At 39.1% G+C, this 26,335-nt stretch overlaps 1 protein-coding gene across 2 annotated transcripts in view; it reads right to left on the bottom strand.

The window, feature by feature from the left end:
• Window positions 1-26,335, bottom strand: part of ephb4a (eph receptor B4a) — a 116,493-nt gene that overhangs the window by 44,765 nt on the left and 45,393 nt on the right. For both annotated transcript variants that reach the window (XM_062047683.1, XM_062047684.1), the window contains exon 2: window positions 2,406-2,476. In XM_062047683.1, coding sequence (XP_061903667.1) covers window positions 2,406-2,476 — 71 coding nt within the window. The remainder of the gene's footprint in view (window positions 1-2,405; window positions 2,477-26,335) is intronic.

Raw genomic sequence — 26,335 nt, 5'->3', positions numbered from 1 at the left:
GTGAATAACTTATTGTTCAAATCTGTATATAAATATGTACATAAAGTGTTGTAATTATATTGTAAAATGGATGGATGGATGGATGGACGTTTAAAACAAAACTGTTATTATTAATTAGTAAGTATACATTTTTTGAGCCTTTTTAGAGAAAATCATTTCATTGTAGTAAATTATGCAAATTACTCGATGATGTCATGGTGACATCATCGAGTAATTATATGTTGCTCATAGCCACGCCCATAGCCACGCCCCCACCGCCACAGGTATCTTGGCAGTTTATGGGAAACAATGTCCTTAAACAAATAATTATTTAACCTAAGCATCGTGTCAGCCACACTAAACCATTGTTTAAGGTCCCCCTACTTGGATAATTTTTTACACGGGTAAGTGCGTCGTGTATTTCTTGAATCTCCGGCTCTTAGCTTTGTATGGACTCATCGAATGTTTACAAACAGAGTTCGGAGAGGAAGTGACGCCAGAAAGACTACGCCCCACACAGGAAGTGACGTCAAAAAGAATGCACCACAGTCAGCTTCATAATAAAGCGGTTTCGTAACTCGGAGCTAACCACTGAAAATTTGGAGGCGAGTCATCCAGACATGCCCGTGTTTCTCCTTCCGTCTGTTTAGACGCTTGTGGAAATCACACATGCACCTTAAGAGAAAGCGATTGCAGCTATTTCGGATACAACACTTCTCAGACGGCAAGAGAACTTCCGAATGTCCAGGTCAGCTTTGATTCTACTTACCGAAAAACTTTTATCGAAGGAGAGACAACGAGAATGCGTGCTGCCGTGGATGTGATTAAAAAAAAGGTAGCTTGTGCTTTGTATAACCAGACCGTCGAGGGGAGACTACAGAAAACAGTGATTGCTTTTGGACTGGCAAAGCAGACTAGACTGTATCAGTCCACCATGTATGTCGCAGACTCAACGTCTAGGTCCACAGTATATAAAGTCACCAAATACGAATGGACAATGAAGGTGAAGGCAAAAGAGTGAGGAGTCTTCTGACCAGATATCTAGATCCCTAGATTGATTGATGTAAAATGTTATTTATCACATTGTTTTTCACATTTTCACATGTCCATTAAAGATTTTATTAATTTATGATGGCTCAGGTGTGATTCACTAAGTTAAATAAATTAAATGTAAGAACTTGCACTCAAAGCAACACTGGAGGTGACTATGACGTGCGCATTTTCCGCGCACGTGTACTAGGTCGCGTTGCGCCAGCGGACGGAGGGGTGGAGGGGGTCTTAAACGACCATTGTGTGTGTGTGGACAAGGATAAGGTTTGTGTAGAAGGGTCCTAAGACGGTAAAAAAAAATTAACTGACATTTTAGTCAACGAATAAAAACGGGATGACAATGTTGACAGGAACAAAATCGAATCATATGTAATTTTGTCTTGTTGATGGGTGGGACAATTTAGAATATACCCAATCACAGTTCTTTAACAGCTTACATATAAAAGAGGGACTGGGAGAATTATAATGAAGGCATGCATTGTAACTCTGTTTCACAACACACATACTGTACGTTCTGCTTTGCCAAAGACATAGCATAAAAAAAATTGCAAAAGTGGTGGAAAGACATTTATTGGCAAGTCAAAAACATGGCAGGTTGACTGACTTGACAGAATATATTGTTTTCGTCAAGTATATATTATTGCACGCAATAAAGACAAGCAAAAGGAAAGGCAATTAATTAGTGCGATCGCTCCTCCCCCAAGCCCTATTAATGATAGATAGCCAGGGTACGTTGCCGGTGGCATTGGCCGTCAACGGGTCGAACATAGGCGAGGAAGAAGAGTCGACGTCAATAAAATGGCGTACAAACGTTTGTAATGTAACAAGTTGTCATATATAAATGTTTTAGTTTGTGCAGTTCTGCTCACAGTGCAGGAGAGAGTCTAACACAATGTTTCATAATCGCTCTTAAATATGTACACTGTTGATTTTGGAGCCGCAGCTGTGAACACTTTACGAGCGGTATCAAAGCGAGATGTTATTTTTTCTCCTTGTTTATAGATCTCCTCCAAACATTTTCCTATCGAAGACACAAGCAGGGAAGCAAATTTGGTCGCCGCCTGCAAAAATAACCCCGCAACCACTCATTGCTTGATCAAATTACAAACGTGCCTGTTTTTTGGAGGGGTGCTGGATTCCAAAATTGTGGGCTGTCAGTAGATTCCACTCCACGCTTGATGGGATGCATCAAAGCATCTGCTTCCAATGTACTCTCAAATCCCACATTCACCCTCTACTGGCTACCAGGTTACCTGCCATATAAGGAGCTCTTTCATAGCCAATGTAACAAAGGGACAGCTGGAAGCCTCCCCAAAAAAAGCCTCCCATCACCATGAGGTCTGGGTTCGAACTAGAGATAAGAAGGCGACACATACCTCTGGTTTGGCCTGAGAGTAGATGGTCCATTTCAGATCAGAAGTCTCCGTCTTCGTGTTCATCAGCACCTCTGGGAAAGATAAATGAAATGTATTAGACACATCATTAGGCACACCTTCACTCCACAGGATTCAAAACAACGTCTGGTCCAAACATTCCACCTTTAAATTACATGATTGTTTTATTGGGAAAAACAGCTAAATCCAATGCAACACAGGCATTGAAACAGGAGCTCAGAACAGCTTTCGGTTACCTTATTTAATAATGATATGATGATTATGATGACATTAATTTATTTTGACCAGAAGTACAGTTACAATATGGTAAATCCCATATTTCAACTTTCTCATTACATATCTGAAAAGACGTAGAAAGAAGCAGCATTTGCCTTCATGAGAATGACAAAATTAAAGAAACACCCCTTAGCATGATAGGAAAATTTGTGAATTATTGAGTACACTTGAATATATTATTATCATCATAACCAAACTCTCTGATATAATTTATTCTGAATTGAAATAATCAATCATTATCTAATAATGTAATAAAGTAATCTCTTGTTGGTAAATTAATTTCCGCAAAGTAGGGATTTTTCATTATAAATCAGATATTTTCAATGCAGAGCTTACAAAACCTGTTTGTGAGCTTCTAAATACAGTTTTTAATATAATTAGAGCCCTCTAGACATAAAATAATACCCACATAGTTACCGTTACACTCCAATATAGTAATGCTGCTTCAGGCTGAGCCAATCATTGACTACGATACTTAACAGCACACTGATTGATTTTGTCTCATCTAAAAGGTAAATGGCGGGAGCTGCCATGCAAGGCCCCAACTACAACCCATCAGGAGCAAGGGTCTTGCTCAAAGACACAACAGACGTGACTAGGATTGCGGAAGCTGGGGATTGAACCAGGAACCCTGGCACGGCCACTCTACCAACCGAGCCACACCGTCCCTAATCTAATTGCCAATAGTACTTTAGTATTGATATTGAATTAGCAATTGTTATGCTACATAATGCTTAATGTTGACCATAAATATGTAAAATATGCTTTGAATATAATTCTGCAAAATTTGAAGGATGTTGCTCTGTATTTATTTGTACATTATTCAATGTTCATGTCAGTGTTCTGCTCCTGTATTGACATATTTTGTATTTAATTTGTATCTCTTTATTTTCTTGAACTCATTTGCTTTTTAAAAAAATGCTTTGAATGAATGAAAAGGTTAATAAACCCAGGAAGCGACACATGGAGGGACATGGAGAAGGATGTAGGATTAATTAAGCTTTGCTTCGGCCAACTCCTTTTCTGACATGTTGATTTGTGCAAGTGTAAAAATGCATGTTAAGCAAGAATAAAATTATCACCATTGTTGTAGTATTATAATGATCATCATTACTCTTGTACTATATTTAGTAAATTTTTTAGGCATCTTCCAGCCAGACAGAAGTTTCATGACAGGAAGACCCCCACCACCACAAAATCCTCATATTTGTTTTCCTTCTCCCCCGTCTCACCAGTTTCCTGTGACAGGCGATGTTAAATCTGCCTTGGACCGCACTCTTGTACTCATAAACACACTTTGTGTATATCAGGACCTAAAACCACGCGACCACAATTCGCTCTCACAATTGGTTTTGTTCGCCATTATCTTTCACAGGGTCCGGCTGCCAGCTTACAAAGAACCGACGAGGTTGTGCCCCGATTCAGGATCTCAATAAAAACCTCAACAGCATGTGAATGATTCCGTTTGAAATGACTTCTTTTCACGGGAGGACATTTCTTTTCTTATCCTTTGCAGATATTTCTTCTGCGGCTGGGATGAGGTTTTAGAGGCCGCTGTGCTCCCTGCAGAATTCTCATCTCCAGGGGCTGGCAGCTTTGGTTGGAACCATAAACAAAATTTAGTGTAACGCTCTTGTGTGCCATCATCAAGGAGAGCATGAAAATGAATGTAGGAGGAAATGGTGGTTTGAGCCTGCATATATCATTGAGGTTATTAAAATGCTTGGTTGAATCCAGTCTCTCATAATCCATTCCTGTCTGATAATGAAAACTTAGCTATTATAACTGACCTGCATTGTCAATTGCAGTGTTTTCCATACATTCAATCATTGCCACAAACAGAATTGACAAACACATTCTTATGTCTGTCAATGTATTCTGTTGTTGCAACTCTGTACAGTAGATAGCATCGTAATGCTGCTTCTTAACACACCTACTTAGAGGCTTTGTCACTATATTTTGCTAGTGGTCAGACCTCTCTACGTTGTCTTTTAAAAAAAAAAAAAAAGATTGATGACGAATGTAGCATGTTTTTTTGGTCTTAGTGGAGCATGAATTGCTCTCCTTAATGAGCAGTGGGTCCTACTGTTGGCCTCTTTACAACCACAAAAAGAAACAATGTAATATCAATCAATCAATGTTTATTTATATAGCCCCAAATCACAAAAGTCTCAAAGGGCTGCACAAGCCACAACGACATCCTCGGCACAGAGCCCACACAAGGGACGTCGATGTGAATTACTATGAGTAAAGTAATTTTTTTTTTGTAATGATTTGTTTTTAAAATCATATTAGTTACATGTATAGATTTAGATTAATCACAATTAATCATAGTGAGTTAGTCATTTGCAATATTTAAATCAACACAAAAAAAGACCCCAATATTTTATACACAAATACGAATTTATTATCAGAATATCATACATTATTGTTTTTAAAGATGACCAATTAGGGTTGTCCCGATACCAATATTTTGGTACCTGAAACAAAATGTACTTCAATACTTAAAAAAAAGGGGACAACAAAATAATTACATTATTGGCTTGATTTTAACAAAAGATCTTATGATACATTAAACATACGTTTCTTATTGCAATCAAAGAACAATTTTGACATTAAAGAGGATAGTGAACATACTAGTTAACTTCTTTCTTAGTAGTAAGTAAGCCAGCGAGTTACAAACGCTGCTGACGTATGCAGTAATTAATATTAATATTGTGTCATTTCACATTGTATTATTTTGTCAAAATTATGGGGGAAAAGCGGTAGGAAATAGATGGATGAATGGATTATTAATCTACTTGTTCTTTTATTGTTAATATCTGGTTACTTTCTGTTTTAACATGTGACATCTACACTTCTGTTAAAACGTAATAAGCACTTATACTACTGTTGTTTGGAAACATTACATAAGATTTAGGTGATACTACACATTTGGGTATCGATCTAATACCAAGTAGTTACAGAGTCATACATACTTGCCAACCCTCCCGTTTTTACCGGGAGACTCCCGGTATTCAGCGCCTCTCCCGATAACCTCCCGGCAGAAATTTTCTCCCGACAAACTCCCGGTATTCAGCCGGAGCTGGAGGCCACGCCCCTTCCAGCTCAATGCGGACCTGAGTGGGGACAGCCTGTTCTCACGTCCGCTTTCCCACAATATAAACAGCTTGCCTGCCCAATGACGTTATAACTGTAGAATGATCGAGGGCGAGTTCTTGGTTTCTTATGTGGGTTTATTGTTAGGCAGTTTCATTAACGTCCTCCCAGCGCGGTAACAACACACAACAACAGCAGTCACGTTTAGTCTACCGTAAAGCAGTTCGTCTGCCGTAAACAGCAATGTTGTGACACTCTTAAACAGGACAATACTCCCATCTACTGGATATCCTCCAGAACACTGAAATTCAAGTATTTATTTTATTTATATGTATAATAAAACAAATATATATATATATAGCTAGAATTCACTGAAAGTCAAGTATTTCATATATACATATATACATATATATATATATATATATATATATATATATATATATATATATATATATATATATACATATATACATATATATATATATATATATATATATATATATATATATATATATATATATATATATATATATATATATATATATATATATATAAATATATATATATATATATATATATATATATATATATATGTATATATATGAAATACTTGAGTTGGTAAATTCTAGCTTAAATATATTCCCCTCTTAACCACGCCCCCGCCCCACCCCCGACCACTCCCCCCACCCCCCCACCTCCCGGTTTAGGAGGTCTCAAGGTTGGTAAGTATGGAGTCATACATTGATCATAATTACAGTTCTACTGTGTGTACAGGGACGTATTTCCTGAGTTTATAAACAATAACAAAAATGGCAAAAAGATTTTGTGATAATAGAAAATATTGATGTAATCATTGTAGTATTAACTATATACGGCTCTTGTACTTGGTATCGTTGCAGTCGATATTTGTATATATCCACTAATTTGTTTGCATTCAGGAGCGCTAGCTTGCTGTTAGCGGTTAGCTATTGTATACTTCGATGTATAGTGCGGCGTGTTTAGCTAGTCTTCATCCTGCAGGGATGATATTTGTAAGAACTAAGAACCGTAGTTTATTTGTCGCCAAGCATGCAAGTATTAGTGATTTTGAAGTAGCTCAAACACTACGGAAACACGTTAGCCGCTAGGAAGCTATGTTTTAAAGCACAGCTTGCAGGGTGGAGTTTCAGTGTTTATAGCTTCACTTATATCGTTAGTTTTAATGCCAAAACATGTCTGTCTTCGCACTGTTTCCGCTTGTAAGTGCTCTGTGCGTGTGTGTTGACTCACAACATATATGCGCCTTGGCTCATATTACGAGCAATGTCAATTATGTCACCACGGCGCACCGTCAGTTCCATTAAAAAAAAAGAGCCAGCAGTAGAGTACTTTTTTACTTAATTTGTAATTTATCAGTACTGGTATACCGTACAACCCTGGGACCTGTGAGGAGTTTCATCTTTTTAGACTTATGAATGTTCTTACACAGTTGGATACTGGTGTTAAACAATACCAAAGTGTCAAATCATAAGGTTCATGCATTATGGCATGAGCTTGCGCGCAGTTTTGGATGCCTCTGTTTGCTGGGTTTTGCAATCTAGGCAATGGAGCGGCGTGTTTCAGTTTGTAGAGCCGTCGTACAGAAAACTGAAGGTTCCTGGTACGAATCCATCTTCTGCCATCCCCGTCACTGCTGTTCTGTCTTTGGCCAAGACAATTCATCCACCATGATCCCAGTGGCACCCACACTGGTGTGAGGGATTACAGGTGGAAATGAGCAACTGTGCTATAATCTGGCTCATTTACAGTTTATTAATGTGCACTGTCCCTGAATAAAACAATAAACAATCTGGCTACGTCGTGACGTCAGACCTCGCGTACGTTAGTTAACGTGTTGCAATAGTTCTCAATCATATTTGTTTTGCTTTTCATGTTTTTTGCTCACTTTGACTTTCTCCCACAGCAACTATAAGAAAGACATGAAAACTAGACAATGACGTCATCAAGTCCCCACGAACCTACCGCCACAAATAGATTGCCGTCCTGCGGGATTACACTGAAATTGCTTTTGTAGCAATAAAGCAGATTACAATACAAACATATTATGTGACACATAGTTTTAACACATCACATTTAGGCAGGAAGGAATGCCCTCTGAACTGTATTTGGAAAATCAGCAACCAGGGATCAAACAGTGACCTTAACCAGACTTCCTCCCTTTATCTACATTGTTGGTATTTATGACTCCATTATTGTCGTTTTACAACCGAGTTCACTTTTGTTCCGTTGAAATGCAGAGGTTTTTTCCTCTTCGATATCTTAGCTCCTCGCATAGCTGAAATAAAATCAGCCAAAACTCTGATTTGAAGACAACATTACAAACAGTGGCTTTTCTTGTTCCTTCCCCTAACTCGCCTCGACATGTTGTTCAGTGGTCCAGCACATACTCAGATTACACGAGGCGGGTGGGTGAGATTTACTGATTTCAGCCGTCACTTTATTTGGCTCACCTGCACATGTAATGACATCCAATTCAGGAATGTCTTAGACAATTCTACCTTCGCAAAGCTTAGCTTTGGTAGACACTGTGTGATATGTTTATTACCGTGGTTGTAGTTTGCTGTGGTGCAAAACGACATTGCACTAAACTGAGAGCTTGTATTAGTTTCTTTAAAACATTTCTATTCATTTTTGTCAAACAGTGATTTAGTCATTTTTAAAGTTGGATTTTTACGCCTATTTGGAATAATCCTGATTTTCTTTTAAACAAGAAGCCATTGAACTTTCCAACATGGTATGATAAAGGAGTCAGATGTCTTGGGGATATCATCAATGCAAAGAGTTTTATCTCTTTTAAAAGTTTAATAACACAATATGCAATCAATCCTAATAAATTCCTAGAATATATACAAATCAAATCTGTAATTAGCGCAAGATTCAACAACACAACATGGGAAAGTAATCCTACGACCGTTAAATTCTTCAAAACATCTGCCCCCAAAGCTTTATCCAAATTATATGCTCTCTTATCAAAAATAGATAACACAATAAGTATCCCAACTTCCAAATGGCACTCAGACGTATCCACAAGCCTTGACCCAGAATTCTGGAAACAAATATGCCTCAATACTTCTCGTTTGATTAAGAATCCGAATTTACGACTGATTCAGCTCAAAATACTTTACAGAATACATTACACCGGTCTAAGAATGTATAAAATGGGTTTAGCTGACTCTAACATTTGTGTACACCGCTCAGATAATAAGGTAGATAACTACTTACACTCAATGTGGTCCTGTGCTCCCGTGAGTAACTTTTGGCTTGGAGTGTGCCAGAACCTATCATTAGCGTTAGAGATTCCTATTCCCATCTCCCCCGCACTCTGCCTGTTGGGTGATCTCTCCGCAACTGACTTTGATATAAACAAAACATACCTCCTTATAAATGCAATAGGCATCGCCAAGAAAACTATTCTCATGAATTGGAAATCAAAAAATAATTTATGTATAAACCTTTACAAAAACATTTTATTAGATTATGTAGTTATGGAAAGAATGTCTGCTGAATCAAAACAACAACTGACATAATTCAGATCTCTTTGGGCACCGCTAATTGATTTCCTGACCTGATTCCCAAGGGGGCCGGGGCTGGGGCTCTGTCCCGGGGGTCTGGCTCCGTGGGTGGGGGGTCGTGGGTGCCGGGTGGGCCTGGGGTGTGTTCCCTGGTGCCGGCCTGGCAGGCCGATCCGTGAGGGGTCTGGGGGCTGGGGGTGGATGGGGGTGCCTGGGCGGGGTTTGGGGTGCGGGGTTTGGGGTGCGGGTGGAGCTGTTGGGGGCGGCCGCCTTGGGTTGGGTGGGGGGCTGCCCCTCTCGTGGGTGGTTGGGCGGGGGGTTGCGCCCGTGGGGCCGGGGCCTTGCCGCTGTCGGGTGGGGGTCGGCTCGTGCCCCTCTGGCTTCGGTTGTCCGTTGGCTTCCTCCTTCCCCTGGGGCGCGGGGCAGGGTCTGCCCGGGGTCGCCCTACGCTGCGCTTTGCAGGCCCGCCTGGTGCCGGGTTGGGGGGGCTGCTTGCCTCCCTTGTTGGGGCCCCGGCGGTGCTGCCCGACTGCCCTGCGGGGGTCTCCCTCCTGTGTTCTACTCCGCCCTTATTTATTTATTAATTTTATTTATATATATACTTATATATATTTTTTAATGATCTATTTAATACATTTTATTTATTCTGTTAAATTATATATGTGTATATATAGGTGCGCGTGTGTGTGTGTGTGTGTGTGTGTGTGTGTGTACGTTTGTATGTATGTATGGTGGAATCTGTGTGTATGTATGTAGGTACATGTGTGTGTGTTGCTGCCCCGGTGTGCATTGCTGATCGCGGCACCAGGCCTGCAGAGATGCCATGGCATGCCGGCTGTGGGCGCGGGGCTGGGCCCTTATGGCTTTTTGCCGGATGGGGTGCCTGGTGGGTGGTGGGCGGGGGGGCCTGGACGTGCGGGAAAGGCTGCGGGGTTTGGTGGCGCTGGACACTGTTGGCAACCAGGCCTCATGTTTATTTTTATTTTATTTTATTTAAAGGGTTTATTTTATTTTATTTATTATTATTATTATTATTATTATTATTATTATATTTTTGTTTTTTTTTGTTTTGGTATATGTATGTGTGTGTATATGTGTGCATATGTATATGTATGTAGGTGTATATATGTGTGTGTGTGTGTGTGTGTGTGTGTGTGTGTGTATGTTTATATGTATATGCATGCATGTGTGTATGTGTATATACATATATGTATGTATATGTGTATGTGTGTATGTATGTGTAGGTGTGTGTATGGGTGTGGATGTCCGGTGGATCGATTGGCCTGTATGTGGATGAGTTGGGGTAGGTGGGTTGGTGGCCTCTGTGGTAGCTGGGGGTGTGCGTTGTTGTGGTTTACGGGGTAGGTCGCTTTTTTTTTGTTTCGGTTTCGGCGGCCGCGTTTTTTTTTTGATCACTTTGATTTGATTGGGTGGTGCTGGCTGTCTGGGGGTGTTGTGGCTGCTGTTTCTGCTGCCGTTTGTTTGTGGTGTGGGCGCCCGTGGCTGCTGGGTCTGGTGCAGGGGTGTGGCTGATGTTGTGACTGGTGGCAGCGCGCGCGCGTGGTGGTTGTCGGGGCTGACAAACTGTGTATATGAATGTGTATGTGTGTGTGTGTGTGTGTGTGTGTATGTATGTATGTATGTATGTATGTATGTATGTATGTATGTATGTATGTATGTATGTATGTATGTATGTATGTATGTATGTATGTATGTATGTATGTATGTATGTATATGTATGTATGTATGTATGTATGTATGTATGTATGTATGTATGTATATATATGTGTATGTGTATGCATGTGTATGTGTGTGTATGTGTACATGTGTATGTTTATGTGTATGTATATATATATGTATGTATATTTCTGGGGGTACGTTCTGGGCCTGCCTGTCGGGTGGAGGTCGACGCCTCAGGCTACTGCATCCGGACAGCGTGTCTGGAGCTCCTGGGTCCCACCGTCCAGCCCTTCCGGGTGCCCGTCTTGGTTGGGGCCTGCTGGGTCTGGTCCCTGCGTCTACTGTGGTAGCTTGGTGCTGCAGGGTATTCCGAGGTGCTGCGAGTCGGCCAGTTGTTGGGGTAGCGACCTTGTGTGTCAGTATGTCTGTGATCTTCTTTTAATTATTTTTATTTTTTTATTTTTTATAAATAGATTTAATTATTTATTTATTCTTATTTTTTTATATATTTTATTAATATTATTATTATTATTATTATGTATTTATTTATTTTATTTATTTATTTTCCCTACCTCAGGGGGGGACTCGGCGGGGCGGTTGCTAGTTGTTCCATTTTCATCGTTGGGGTCCCTGCGGGTGGGGTGGGTGGTTCCTGTGGCCTCGTGCTGGGTGGTCCTGTGGCGGCCGGCTTGGGTGGGGTGGCCGTGGGGTGGCCTCGCCGCGCTCTCCGGGGGTGGGGGGGAGGCTCGTGGGGGCCCGGTTGCCGGTGGGGCGGGGGCGGTCTTCCCGTCCGGTTGCGGGGGGTCTCCGGGCCCCTCGGGCGGGGCGTCCCGCCTTTCTGTCCGTGTGGGGTGTGGTCTCTCGCTGGCTTGGGGTCTGGCTGCCCCCTGCTTTTCTCGTGCCTTGTCCTCTGCCGGATGCGTCTGTCTGCGGCCTGCTGCTGGCCCTTGTGGGCGGCGCGGTGGGCCAGGCTCTGGGGTTCCTGTCGCTGTCCGGCTTGGCTGCGTGGGGGCGGTGGCCCCTGGTTCCCTGGGCACCACACCTACTGTTTGTGGGATGGGCTCTCGGGTAGACTGGGGCCGTACTCTGGCTCCCGCACACACTGGGAGTCAAATGTATTGTACATGCAAATTCACATATACTCACACACATACATAGGTACCTACGCTCCCACATACATATACAAATAAATACAGTACATATTTACACACTCAAAGTTCGTACATCCACACGCACATTCATTATACAAACATACTGTATACACATACTGTACATATACACTCTCTGTAAAAACATACATATACATGTACTGTACATATACACTCACTGTACAGACACACACATACACATACTACACCTATACATTCACTGCACAAACACACACATACATATACTGTACATATACATTCACTGTACAAACACACATATACACATACTGTACATATACATTCACTGTTCAAACACACATACTGTATACACATACTGTACATATACATTTGCTGTACACACATATACACATACTGTACATATACATTCACTGTACAAGCACACATATACACGTACTGTACATATACAGGTACATATGCACACATACACTCATGCACATAATCACGTTTCATCAAACATATATTAACGTTGTTGCCCTAGGGTAAACTGGGTATAATACATGGCACACTGACAAAGCTTAACCTATTGTTACTATAACAATCTACAAGGTTAATGTAGGTTGCTTCTCTTTTTTCCCCTCCATTTTTCTGCATTCTTTCGTATCTCAAGTTATCATTACGTATATGTATTGTTGCATTTGAACAATTGTATTGTTGATAATAAAGGTAAAGTATTGGTATTGTTTATTATCAATAGCACTATTTCTATTGGTATTCATATTGCTCCATTTTTAGTGTAATAATGCTTATTGTCATTTCTGTATTATTTTTTTATTTTCGCTAACTGCTTATTTGCTATTACTTTTACCATCATATTTGTACATGTCGTATTTGCTGATGTTGCTCTGTTGTTGTTGTTGTTGTTGTTGTTTTTGTCTCTCTGTCTAATCCCCCTCTTGTCCCCACAATTCCCCCCTCTGTCTTCCTTTTTCTCTCTTTCTATCCCCTCCTGCTCTGGCCCGGCTGCACCAAATGATTATATAAATACATTTAATAAAGTCAAAATACAAGTAAGGCAACAAGAGAAGTATCCTACACTTCTCTTTTGTAAAGTAAATCTGAACAGCCGATATGGGCATCTACATCTGCTATATGATTTGCCCGAGAAGCTGGGCAGGACATTATAAAAAATTTAAAAAAAAAAATAAAATAAATAAAGTTGGATTTTTTAAACGCATTGTAGATTATCTTAATTTTTGTCACAACTCTTGCATTGGCTCATTGTAGAACAGCATTTCTTAACAAGTGGGTGTGAGATAGCATTACAAGAGGTATGAAAATAAGTTATTCTTATTTTATCAAATAATTTATTCAACTACTTCTGAAATTGTATTGAATTGAGTTAATAACATTAAATAATTATTTCATATTGTGTATCTTAATTTTTGTCTCAACTTTTACAAAGTAGATCAGAATTTTTCAATGACGGGTGAAAACATAACAAATATATTTTCATGTCTTTAAATATATTCTATAGTTATAAATAAAAATAAAAAAAAATAAAAAAAAATAAAAAATAAAAAATATATATATATATATATATATTTATATATACATAATCTTTTATTATCTTCGGCCATATGTTTTAAAGGGGTCATGTGATTTTTTTCCTACATTAAAAACACTTCCTTGTGTTCTACATAACATGTAATGGTCGTTCTTTGGGCAAAATTCCAAAGGGTTGGTTTGGAGGAAGTATGAAGCAAGACAAAATTGTAGGGCTGCAACTAACGATTAATATGATAATCGATTAATCTGTCGATTATTACTTCGATTAATCGATTAATAATCGGATAAACGAGACAAACTACATTTCTATCCTATCCAGTATTTTATTAAAAAGAAAACAGCATACTGGCACCATACTTATTTTGATTATTGCTTCTCAGCTGTTTGTAAATGTTGCAGTTTATAAATAAAGGTTTATTAAAAAAATAAGATTAAAAAAATTATTAAAAAAAACCAAAAAAAACTCTGCGCATGCGCATAGCATAGATCCAACGAATCGATGACTAAATTAATCGGCAACTATTTTAATGATCGATCTTAATCAATTAGTTGTTGCAGCCCTACAAAATTGTTTAATAAATATCTCTGCCATGCCTCCATAGTTTTACTTAACATTTTTGGGACTTATGCAGATCCCAAATACACAAAAACAGGTACCAATAGGTAAGAAAAGTTGGTTTTGCATAATAGGTCCCTTTAATGTAAAAGTCCCCAATTTTATAAACAAGACAAGGTTGATGATTTTTACAACATCATTTTTGTCATTAGTTGAGCAATGTGTTTTTCTGAGGCACATTTCTGAGTCCTTATCTTGTGTATAATTTTGTCTATCAACTGTGAGGTTATGTTTTGATGTTCATGATGACAACTTTACGCAGCGCAACATCCTCTACTCGCTCACATTCCCTGGCATGAAAGAGAATATGACTGGGAATGGTCCTGGCTGCCTGCAGAGTCCAAAAAATTCCTTCCCCGAATCCCATCAGTTGAAAGACGACAAGCAGTGGTGAGCCAGCCAGCAACTCCCAAGTGTTTAACACCAGCGCCGGTTGTGTTTTATTTAATTACACTGAGAACTGCAGTGCCTACACTTATTCATCTCTGTGATCATGTGTAAAGTGAGACACTTACCACACCCCAAAGAGCAACACTGAGAGGCACCCTTTTTTTTTTTTATAACAAAAACAAAATAAAATGCACCGTTACTTGACATCTTCCTCTATTCAGCTGTTTTTGCTCTGTAAGATAACATTTGAACCCAAAATAAATATTATCAGGTGTCGAAGGTATGTGTTTTACTGCTCACACCCACTGCAGCTCACACATTGCCTCCAGCTAATTCAATACATTTCTCAGTCACACACGCACACACACACACACACACACACAGACACATGCATACACACATTCACAGATAAACACACACAAAGGCAAACCTCGTCGCAACCGCAACCCTACTTTCGCCATCACAAAACCAAATTTCTTCAATCTTTCTTACGGCGTTCCACCTTGTGTTATTTTCATGTCTGGGTGACTGCACTCGGGACAAAGCATCTAAGTAAACAAACCACATCATCACACAGACATTCACCTCAAGGATTGTTTCAATGAGTCAGATTAATGCCTCAAAAACCACTTATTAAGAAGGCATTTCCCCTAAAGGTTGTTCACATTAAAATATTAACATATATAAGTACCATTCCAAAAGTGGATTAGGGCTGCAACGATTAATCGATAGAAAAATAATATTTGAAATTATATTGTATCACTTCCATTAATCGGTTAATGAGTGTGGCTAATAAAAATTGACAAAATCCAGATCGCATGGACTGCCCGGAACTTTCAATACGCTTTCCACACGGCCACTGCAATAGTGGACATGAGAGCGGTGGTGTGTGGGTGCCATAATATGTGTGGTAAAGAACACCGGAGTGTTTTTAATTTACTTTTTTTTTTACCATGTACAGGCATGTGACACCCTTTGAGAAAAAAGAACATTTTGAAAATTAAAGACTACATTTCCTGCAATTGGGTGCATTTTTACACTATATTTCACCTATAGATTTATTCTCATCTACCAACCTCTTTTGGCTGTCTTTTTGACACTTACATATCTCATGTAATGTACCGCAGAATTGTTCGTTTTTTTAGTAGATAATGTACTAATTTTGTTATTATTATTGAAAATGTAATATCAAATCATATAACATGCATGCAAATAAGTCAGAAAACGTTTTCCATTTGGCAACCCTACTTTAGCCACGCCTCCTCGGGTAATACACTTCCGGTGTTGTGACCTCTGTTAAATCCGTCACATCAAAAATCTACCTTCTCGCTGGTTACTATTAAATGCTCTAGAACTACAACTGGTTTGGAACTAACAGTGTAACAGATTGTAGTCATCCAAATATGATTAGCAGCCAAGTAGAAAGGCGTCAACGTTGTCTAGCTAGCTCGATGATGCTAACCATGCTAACTAGCGAGCTTGTTTCGGCGCCCCTGATCAAATTTCTGTCCTGCAATTTAGTGTGGCTCGCAGCGACTACATGCAGCTGAGGCGAGCGTTCAACGGATGTGAAATTTTGACACAAAAATGGATGATAAAACCCCCCCCGCAGATTTTCGTACATTTCACATGTATACAATTTAAATGATGGTTATGTGCATTTATTAGAAGAAAATAATGAAGAAAAATGTTTCTTTATTTTTACCTATTTTCCCTAAAATGCACAGTTAGGCTATAAATTGTGTTTTATCTAATTACTTGATTAATCGAACAAACGAAGCGATAGATTACTCGATTACTAAAATAAATGATAGCCGTAGCCCTAAACTGGATTGCCCAAAAACTTGGAATAAATTTCAGAAATTTGAAAGGATTATATATCGAGAAAAAAATCCATTCAATTATGGCATGCATATTGTTATATAGGCAGTTAATAGTTTCATTTGCATTGCAGAATTGATGTCGTTTTGGGCACTTGTTTATACGACAGCTGCAATTTGACGATGACAAATATATTTTCAATACCTTTGAAAACAAATTTTGCACATATTTGCATGGCCATATTGAATTTGCAAGGAATTTCTAGTGACAAAAAGTAAGCAAGCAAAAAAGCAGACTCCATAAGATTTTTCACGAGGGTTTAAAAAAATAAAAAAAAAACATTCAAAAAGGGATCTGAATGTAACAGGGTCAATTATGTAATGTAAATACATTGCAAACATATAAAGTTATAGTTATAATTACCCATTTGTATCCATTCATTCATTTTCTACCGCTTGTCCCTCTCAGGGTCGCGGGGGGTGCTGTGGCTATCCCAGCTGCCCTCGGGCAGAAGGCGGAGTACACCCTGGACAAGTCGCCACCTCATCACAGGGCCAACACAGATAGACAGACAACATTCACTGTCATGATCCGTGGTCCGGATCATGTTTTGTTATGTTCTGTTAGTTTTGGACTCCATAGTTCCTATTTTTGTGCACCCTTGTTTGTTTTAGTTACCATGGTTACTTATTATTTTCACCTGTCTCTGATTAGTGTTCGCCCGCTCACCTGCTTCCCGAGCACTAATCAGAGGCATTATTTAAGCTTGCCTTTGCCGGTCAGTCGGCCTGGCGTCATTATTTGCTTCATGCAACCTGCTACGTAAGTTGTTTGTTCATGGCAAAGTTACGTGATTATTTCTTGTCCATAGTCCATGCTAAGTGTTAGCTTTAGCTTCGAGTGCGATCAGGCACGTTGTTCTGTCGGCTCGTTTTCTGTTTTTTGCACCTCTTTGAGTTTTGATGATTAAATCATGTTACTACCTGCACGCCATGTCCGGAGTGGTCCGTCTGCATTTCGGGAGAACGAACTCCGCAGTAAGCTGCGAAAACCCCGTTGTGAAATTCACACTCACATTCACACACTAGGGAACATTTAGTGTTGCCAATCAAACTATCCCCAGGTGCATGTCTGTTTAGATAAAAACACCTTATGTGTTTGTTTCATATTATGTCAATATGCAGAATGTTTGTGTCAATGTAAACCCACTATTGCAATAATTAGTGTGACACCTATGGCTGGGTGATATGGCAAAATATATGATCGCGAGAAATTTTAAAAAATGTTTTTGTTTTTATTTTTATTAAAGCAGATTGTCTTAACTCATTCTCTTTCTATGCCACATCAATATGGGATGCACTCCCAACGGGTGTAAAAGAAAGGGCATCTCTATCCTCCTTCAAAACCGCACTAAAAGAACACCTCCAGGCAACTTCAACCCTAAACTAACACCCTCCCTTCCACATCCTACCTCCCCGGATTGTAAATAATCAAATATAAATAATCAAATGTAGATACTTATTCTTATGCTTTCTGATCTCTCTCTCTCTATGTCCACTACTTGCTGTACATATCCTACCAAGTCAGTCCTACACTGTTCCAATGTCCATTTCTCTGAAGATGCAATTGTTGATGACTGAAGTGTTGATATCAACCAAACCTAACCCCCCCACCCCCTCCATATCCCACACTCCGGATTGTAAATAATGTAAATAATTCAAAGTATATACTCTGATGATTATCTTGTGTGATGACTGTTTTATGATGATAGTATATATCTGTATCATGAATCAATTTAAGTGGACCCCGACTTAAACAAGTTGAAAAACTTATTCGGGTGTTACCATTTAGTGGTCAATTGTACGGAATATGTACTGCACTGTGCAATCTACTAATAAATGTTTCAATCAATCAATCAATCAATCAAAAAATGCAGGATTATACAGAGTACCGTTGCATCCTTACTGTTTACTACCGCAGTGTCTTGTAACATAATTTTTACAGTGTCTGATTGAGGTAAATATATGCTAACAGCTGAAAACTGCCATTTTGTTCATGTATATTCATGTGTATGATTGTGTTTACTAGAGTTGCAACAATACAGGTAACCCACGCTACGATCCTTACCTCTGATTTAGGGCCATGGTTTTGCTTGTTTTTTGGTACATTTTGCGGGAGTAAAGACAACTTTTTTCTTTTCAAAGTTTTTTTGTTATTTTGCTTGTCATCAAAAAGTGCATTCTGCAGTAAACAAAGTATCAGTGGTGTACTGAATACTAAAACACTCTTATTTCAAGTTAACATTTGCTGAAGAACACTTTCAAATGCTAAATTATTATCAGTGCTTCTCACCACTGCTTTGGAAAACGGCAAATGGTGACCCACAATGAAATTACATTAAAGTGCAGTTTGAATTTGAGGTTCTGTAAAATAATGTGTACCAAAACATAAAACAAGTTTAATGATTATTTCAGGAACAAAATGTTTTTTTTTTATCCACAAACAAACAAAAAGAACTCAAAGTGTCTGTTTGCAGAGTTTTTTTTATTATACTGGTACTTTTGTGCTTGTTACCGGTACTCTAACAGCAGGGACAATGTTTTTTTTAAGACGTATTATATCAGTGGAGTGGAATCTTTGCAGACACATAAACAGTCTGATTAAAAAATATTTAGATATAAAGATGCTTTTCTGATTAAATTAGTGGGTGTGTTGATTCTCCCAGTCGGGACCAATACAGTCACATAGACATTTTGAGTGCCTGCAAGTCCGCATTCAGGGCAGGATTACTGGTGAGCTGCAGGAGAAACTTCCAGCTATGTAAGGGAAAGAGGCACAACGCTGATTGAACATTAATTATGTCAGGACGAACCTCACTTTTGCGACGGTGGAACAGGAGGTCGCGCACACGAAGTGGTGAAGTTGGTAGAGTGGCCGTGCCAGCAATCGGAGGGTTGCTGGTTACTGGGGTTCAATCCCCACCTTCTACCATCCTAGTCACGTCCGTTGTGTCCTTGAGCAAGACACTTCACCCTTGCTCCTGATGGCTGCTGGTTAGCGCCTTGCATGGCAGCTCCCGCCATCAGTGTGTGAATGTGTGTGTGAATGGGTGAATGTGGAAATAGTGTCAAAGCGCTTTGAGTACCTTGAAGGTAGAAAAGCGCTATACAAGTATAACCCATTTATCATTATCATTACATACACACACATTCACGGGCAATACAGGTGGATTGTTCCGTGCAGAATTATACCAAGCATCGTTGCTTCCCTACTGTTTACTACTGCAGTAACTTCTAACAGACATCTCCGCCATGTTTGAACGAGGAATTATGCTATCAGCTGATCACCGTGATCAAACTCAAATTAATCGCAATCAATGATCACGATCATATAATCGCCCAGCCCTAGGGACACCTCTCTCTCAATACGTTTTGCCCATGCCTTTCCACTTTCCTTTTGTCCGTAAACATGATGTGGTATGAGCAAGTAAAGATAAGCACCCTAGTTTACGTCATATCTGATAGCTCAGTTACAGCTAATTTTATTACCAAATATGTGTTTTATGTTGCACGATTGCACCAAGAAAAATTCCTAGTTTGTGAACCTGTTCTCAATACAATGGCAATAAAACTATTCTGATTCTGATTCTGATTTACAGCAATATCACAAAACCCAGCAAAAAATAAACCACTAGTTACATCAATACCCGCTAAATATAGTAACAGAGTCATTAAGTTAGCAATTCCTAGTTCTCTGGCAGACGAGGTGCACATAAGCGTTGTTAAGTAGCATAGGTACAATGCCATCCACTGTATGACGACAAGCTACTTTCACAGAAAGTCCCATTATAATGTGCTTATGACAGGTAGCCTCAAATGTATTTATGGCATGTCACAATTTTACAAACGAATAGCAAGGAAGTAGAATGCAAATTAACTTTTTTAAGACCATGTGGTGAGCGCATGATATGTTTTTTTTTTATTTGCGTGTGAATGAGGATTGTTTAAAAAACTGTTGCATGAAGGTGACACTTTCTAAAAGATCAAAGGAACACGACCCCCATTTTTGCAAATTCCGTGTAATCGTATGCAGGAGCTGCACTGTGTATCTATAAAGGTGTACAATTTGGAAGCGATCCCAATTAACATTGTCTGGCTTGGGTGGAATCTGCTCTCTACTGAGAGCCATGCTAGATTGTTATCTACAAGCTTTCACCCTCCGGGAAATAAAAACATGCTTTACCTCGGCTTTCACTTGAAAAACAGAGATGCCCGCTGGCCTAATTAGGATGAACTCTGACGATTAAAGAGCAGTGAGGAAAGGTTCTTCATTTGAACTAAAAACTGTCACGTGGGGGTCGCATATTTATGCGGGATCGTTCCTCCAATGCAACACGAACACTCCGGACAAAAACGTGAAGGTAAGAGATGGTTTAATTAACATAAATCATAGCCAAACAGAAAACAAGCAAAAGAAAAGCGTGCCGAACGCACGGGAAGCTAAGGCTAACACTAGCACAAGAGTCTGGAACAAGAATACAGAAAACGTGACTGATGCTTACCGCAGACAAGGAGAACAGGACGAGTGAACAAAAAAGGCAGGTTTAAATAGTGTCAGTGATGGCAAACAGGTGCGCGTCGGGAACACAAGTGGCAGGTGAAAATAATAAGTAACCATGGTGACGAAACAAACTCACAGGTGCACAAGCAATAACAAAAGGAGTCCAAAACTAACAGAAAACACAAAAACATGATCCGGCCCACAGATCATGACAAAAACAGATGAAAACTGTATATTTTAGCTTGTTTGGTTACATTCTCACTGAACGATTATTTTTAGAAAGCCTTACATTTTTGATTTAAACATGCACATAATTGCAGCTTTCAGTTAGAGTGTAAGCAGTAATGGTTACATATAACGCACTTAATAAATACAACTTATCCACCAAACTGTACTGTATATTTCTATACACTCAATGTTGCATACCTGTCAAAACTACCATACTTTGTGCTTTGTTATTTTGAGTCCTTCTGATTATTTTTCTTGGGCAAGGTGGCAGCTGTCATTATCAACTTGTAAGAGGAGCAATCTCATTAATTGAATGACGTACACAAACGTAGTCGTGGGGTAATAATCATGCTGAGTCTTTGTATTTTGTTTCTATAATAAAATGTGTCGGTGATCATTTAGCGCTTGTGAGGCGTAATCACATTACAGCCATCCTATGACTTGACTACGCTGCACGAGTGCATGTGTTCATGCATGCAATCGTGTCATGCACCTCCACACTTAAAGTGTGCCGTGCATGGGCGTGGATTAGTGCGCTCACATTAGCCCAACGTGCCATGCTCTAGGTGAGAAGTAAGCCCAAACATATTATTTATTCAGGGGCAGAATATAGCTTTTATTTTATTGACCCTGAACATACTCTAGAAAATGAAATTAATTAATTAATAATGAGATATAGAATAAAATCTGTGTTTAGCGCCACCTGTTTCTGGCAGCTACTTGTCGATAGCGGCTACAAAAATTTCCCCCGCATAGAAAATCTAGTATATAGTGGCCATTTGCTAAATGCAACTAGCGGCCATTTATTTAGTATGAGGGAATATTTTTTTACTCAATCATCAGTCAATCGAGCGTTTTATTCTGAAGATAAACAGATTTATTTTGTTTATGCCTTATGTACTTACTGTCCTGCTTTACCCCATCTGTTCGGCGTTGCTGTAAAATCTGGTAAATTGTTATTATTTAATTGTTTCCTCTTGTTATTATTTAATTGTTTCCTCTTTTTAGAATGAACTTTCTAAAATGTAAACTGTTTTGTGCCTTCTGCCATGATTTTTAGGTTTGCTCATTTAATAAATAACAGCAATTAAAGATGACCCTCGCGTACTACGTACTATAATTACGTGCACACACACGTCATATTATTTCAAGCCAACAAGCACTCCACCTCATTCGTTCTAAAACTTTTCAACAAATCAGCAAGTCTCCGCTCTCTATTCTCGCCATTACTCAACGTCTCATCTATAGGCTCAGTGTTCGTGTTTAGTAATCCAACGCTTCCCATCATATCCACATGTAAGTTTGTCATGGCAACCTGCTAATAGTGGTCAGTCCTCTATAGTGGCCACATTAACTGTTTCCCTTGAGTGGTTGCTACAGATAGGTTTGACTGACTGTATTATTGGAGAATGCACTTTTTTGCTTTGTCAACTATAACATAAAGCTTACATGTCAATATTGTGCTCAAATATCTTAGCATATATTGACCTACCTTGGACAGGATTTAGCATCTTTCATACACAAAAAAATCTATGGAAAAGTTTGGACACCCCTGTACTAGTGTGAGTACACACCAGAGGTGGGACCAAGTCATTGCTTTGCAAGTCCCAAGTAAGTCTCAAGTCTTTGCCCTCAAGTCTCGAGTCAAGTCCCGAGTCAAGACAGGCAAGTCCCGAGTCAAGTCCAAAGTCAAGACTGGAAAGTCTCAAGTCAAGTCCCAAGTCCTGCATTTTGAATTTCGAGTCCTTTCAAGTCCTTTTAACCACAGACTAATATATTTACACAGATTGTGTATGCTTTTAAAACGCTGTATTTATTTATTAAAACAAGTGCATTTGAAATTGCAGGGAAAAAAATAGTGCTGACATTGCACTTCATAATAGCACTATTATCCAGTCATTTTAAACATTTAACTCATTCCTTTACAGAATAAACACATTTGAAAAAACAAGTGCAACTGTACTTATTTGCACAAAAGTGTTAACATTGTATTTCCTTGGCACATTGCATTGTAACTACCGGTAGTTCCACAGCAGTTTCTATCATGTTCTTACCTTATCTCATTGATCTCATCTCATACTGTATGTGTGTTGATGTGTGCGTACATATGAAAAACATAACAAAAACATGAACAAAACAATGAACAGGGTTGTACTTTTTAGATGTCAGGGCCCTATGCAATATGTTCACATATTCTTAATATAGTATACATTTTAACTGACCTTTATTTGACTATGTTTGTGTTTTTGTAGGTGGCTAAAATACGCGGTGCTGCTGATCGCAGTCTAACGTTACGTTACTGTGTGTGATACATTGACTAACGTAACGTTAAGTATAGGTACCTCATGCAACCCTGCTTAAAAAAAATCACTTGACAAAAAGTATGAATAAGGTAGCGAACAGCAGTGGACGCAACATATTGCGGTGTTTGCAATGACGTTATAACCATAGACATCTTATAAGTAGACGCAGCATTGGCTGCTGTGACACCAGCAATTTGGCCGCCATCTTGAAGTGGTGATGAGGAGTCGGCGAGCAGCCTAAACTGACAGTTGACAGGTAGAAAACAAAGATGGTGTTCAGCGTTTTCCAACTCAAATGAGCGGACTGTTGAAAATAGAAATCGGGTGATTACTTTTCACAAGTAAGATTTAACATTAATGTACTATTGGTTGTATTTTATGAAAATAATATTACCACAGAGTTGAGAAGGAGCAAAGATCTTTAATATTTGTATGTGAAAATCACAAAGAAATCTTCTGGGGGAGGATGACCCCCCTACATGGGTTTGGTTTACAAACTTTCAGCCCCACCTAAAACAAAATTCACCAGCCGCAACTGATTATGATGCATTCTCATTTTAGGCAAAATATAAGACAATACTTTCTTAACAGTATAATTGTAACCAGGAATAAGTCTTCAAGTAACAATATTCAAATACTAACATTGTTGGGTAAGACAGAATTTGGTTTTATTCTGAATCCAGTGAAACAGATTGGTGGTTTTAGCTGATATAAAGACTTACAGGTGTTTATATATGTTTATGTTGAAGTATTTGGCAGACGCTTTTATCCAAAGCGACATACATAAAAAATACATATAAAACAATGACTGTAAACATGATCATTTAAGGGAAGAATGTAATACAAAATATCAATACAAAGTGTCAAGACAGAATAAACTCTCTGCTGCTGCAGCAACAGAGATACAGTCTATAAGATATATAGATATCTAATGTATTCATACATTGTTTATGTAGGATATACGCATGTATATATAACCTAATCATATTGTTTCTTCAATTTAAAAATAGCTGACCATTTTTTCCCCTTTCTCTGGGATTATATTCCCAGTTTTGATCTCGGACGTCTGGTCACTTATAGCGTATAAATGATAAATAAATGATAAATACTTGTATAGCGCTTTTCTACCTTCAAGGTACTCAAAGCGCTTTGACAGTATTTCCACATTTACCCATTCACACACATATTCACACACTGATGGCGGGAGCTGCCATGCAAGGCGCTAACCAGCAGCCATCAGAGGCAAAGGGTGAAGTGTCTTGCCCAAGGACACAACGGACGTGACTAGGAAGGTAGAAGGTGGGAATTGAACCCCAGTAACCATCAACACTCCGATTGCTGGCACAGCCACTCTATATTATATTACTGTTAAGCAAACTATGAATAATAAAACACGCCAAAACATGTGTCCTTTATCATAGCTACACATATAACAAAAAAGCGCGTGAAAATCAGTGGTATTCAGTGAGGTAAAATGAATTAAATGCGCTGACAGTTCATTGCTCCTGCCAAATGAATTGCACTAGTGGAGCGGATCACCACTCCAAGATGGCGGCCCCGCGTCTCGTCTGCGCCTGTAGGCAGTAGCGCGCGATGCTGCGTACCCTTATAAGATGTCTATGGTTATAACGTTAGCAGTGAGTTTACAGCCTCACTGATTTAACTACACAGCAAATAAAAGTCACGTTACTTAGCCAATAAACGTTAGCTTACATTAAAAACTTACCCTTCTTTGTGCATCTTCAAATGTCGAACGAAGTTGGAAGTTGTTACGTCTCCGTCTATAATATTCGAACTGCATGATTTGCATAGGGCTATTCGTTTTTTGTTGACCGAGTCGTAGTTTTAATACCCGAACGAAATTAACTTTGGCATAATTGTTTCTCACTGCCGCATTGTTTGACAATTCTTCTTCATTGGTTGTCCTGCAATTTGATTGGATGAGAGCTGTGGGATGAAAACAGCGTAGATCTAATTTGATTGGCTGTTGTACTGAGAGCACACCAGCTGACAGGAACAACACGCTGATAGACAGACGAAGAAAAGGAAAAATACGGAGCGGCGCGCTCCCAAATAACTTTTTAATCTTTGGGAAAGTAGCAAGTCATGTCAAGTCAAAAGGCTCAAGTCCAAGTGAAGTCACAAGTCATTGATGTTAAAGTCTAAGTCGAGTTGCAAGTCTCTTTACATTTTGTCAAGTCGAGTCCAAAGTCATCAAATTCATGACTCGAGTCTGACTCGAGTCCAAGTCATGTGACTCGAGTCCACACCTCTGGTACACACTAAAGGCTTCATTATGCGACAAAGTAGAAACAACGATGGCCGTTTTGTTAATGTTTGGAAATGTTACTGTAGTATAAATTACCTTTTTTATGTGGTATACTATGCATACTACATATGTAGTATGTACATGTGAAGAAGAGGCACATATTTGTCCAGAAATAGTTTTTATTCAGATAAGCCAAGTGCAAGAATATATTTTGTGGATGTGGCCATCTTGATTTCTGACCTCATAACTAAAACGCTGTGACATAATTGCCAGCTCCAACTTTTAATTTCCGAGGTAAATTAAACGCAACATTAGCTTCCTGTATAATAGTAGTAGTGAACAATGCCAACTCTATATTACATAAGTGCACAGGGTTTCCCCTTCATGTAATTGAGGCATTTTGATTACCGGCACACCTTTTAAAATACGTTTTTTTTTCTTTAC

This window comes from Entelurus aequoreus, linkage group LG05, assembly GCF_033978785.1.
Source record: "Entelurus aequoreus isolate RoL-2023_Sb linkage group LG05, RoL_Eaeq_v1.1, whole genome shotgun sequence".
Classification (NCBI taxonomy): Eukaryota; Metazoa; Chordata; class Actinopteri; order Syngnathiformes; family Syngnathidae; genus Entelurus; species Entelurus aequoreus.
This window is presented reverse-complemented; position numbering and strand designations above follow the sequence as displayed.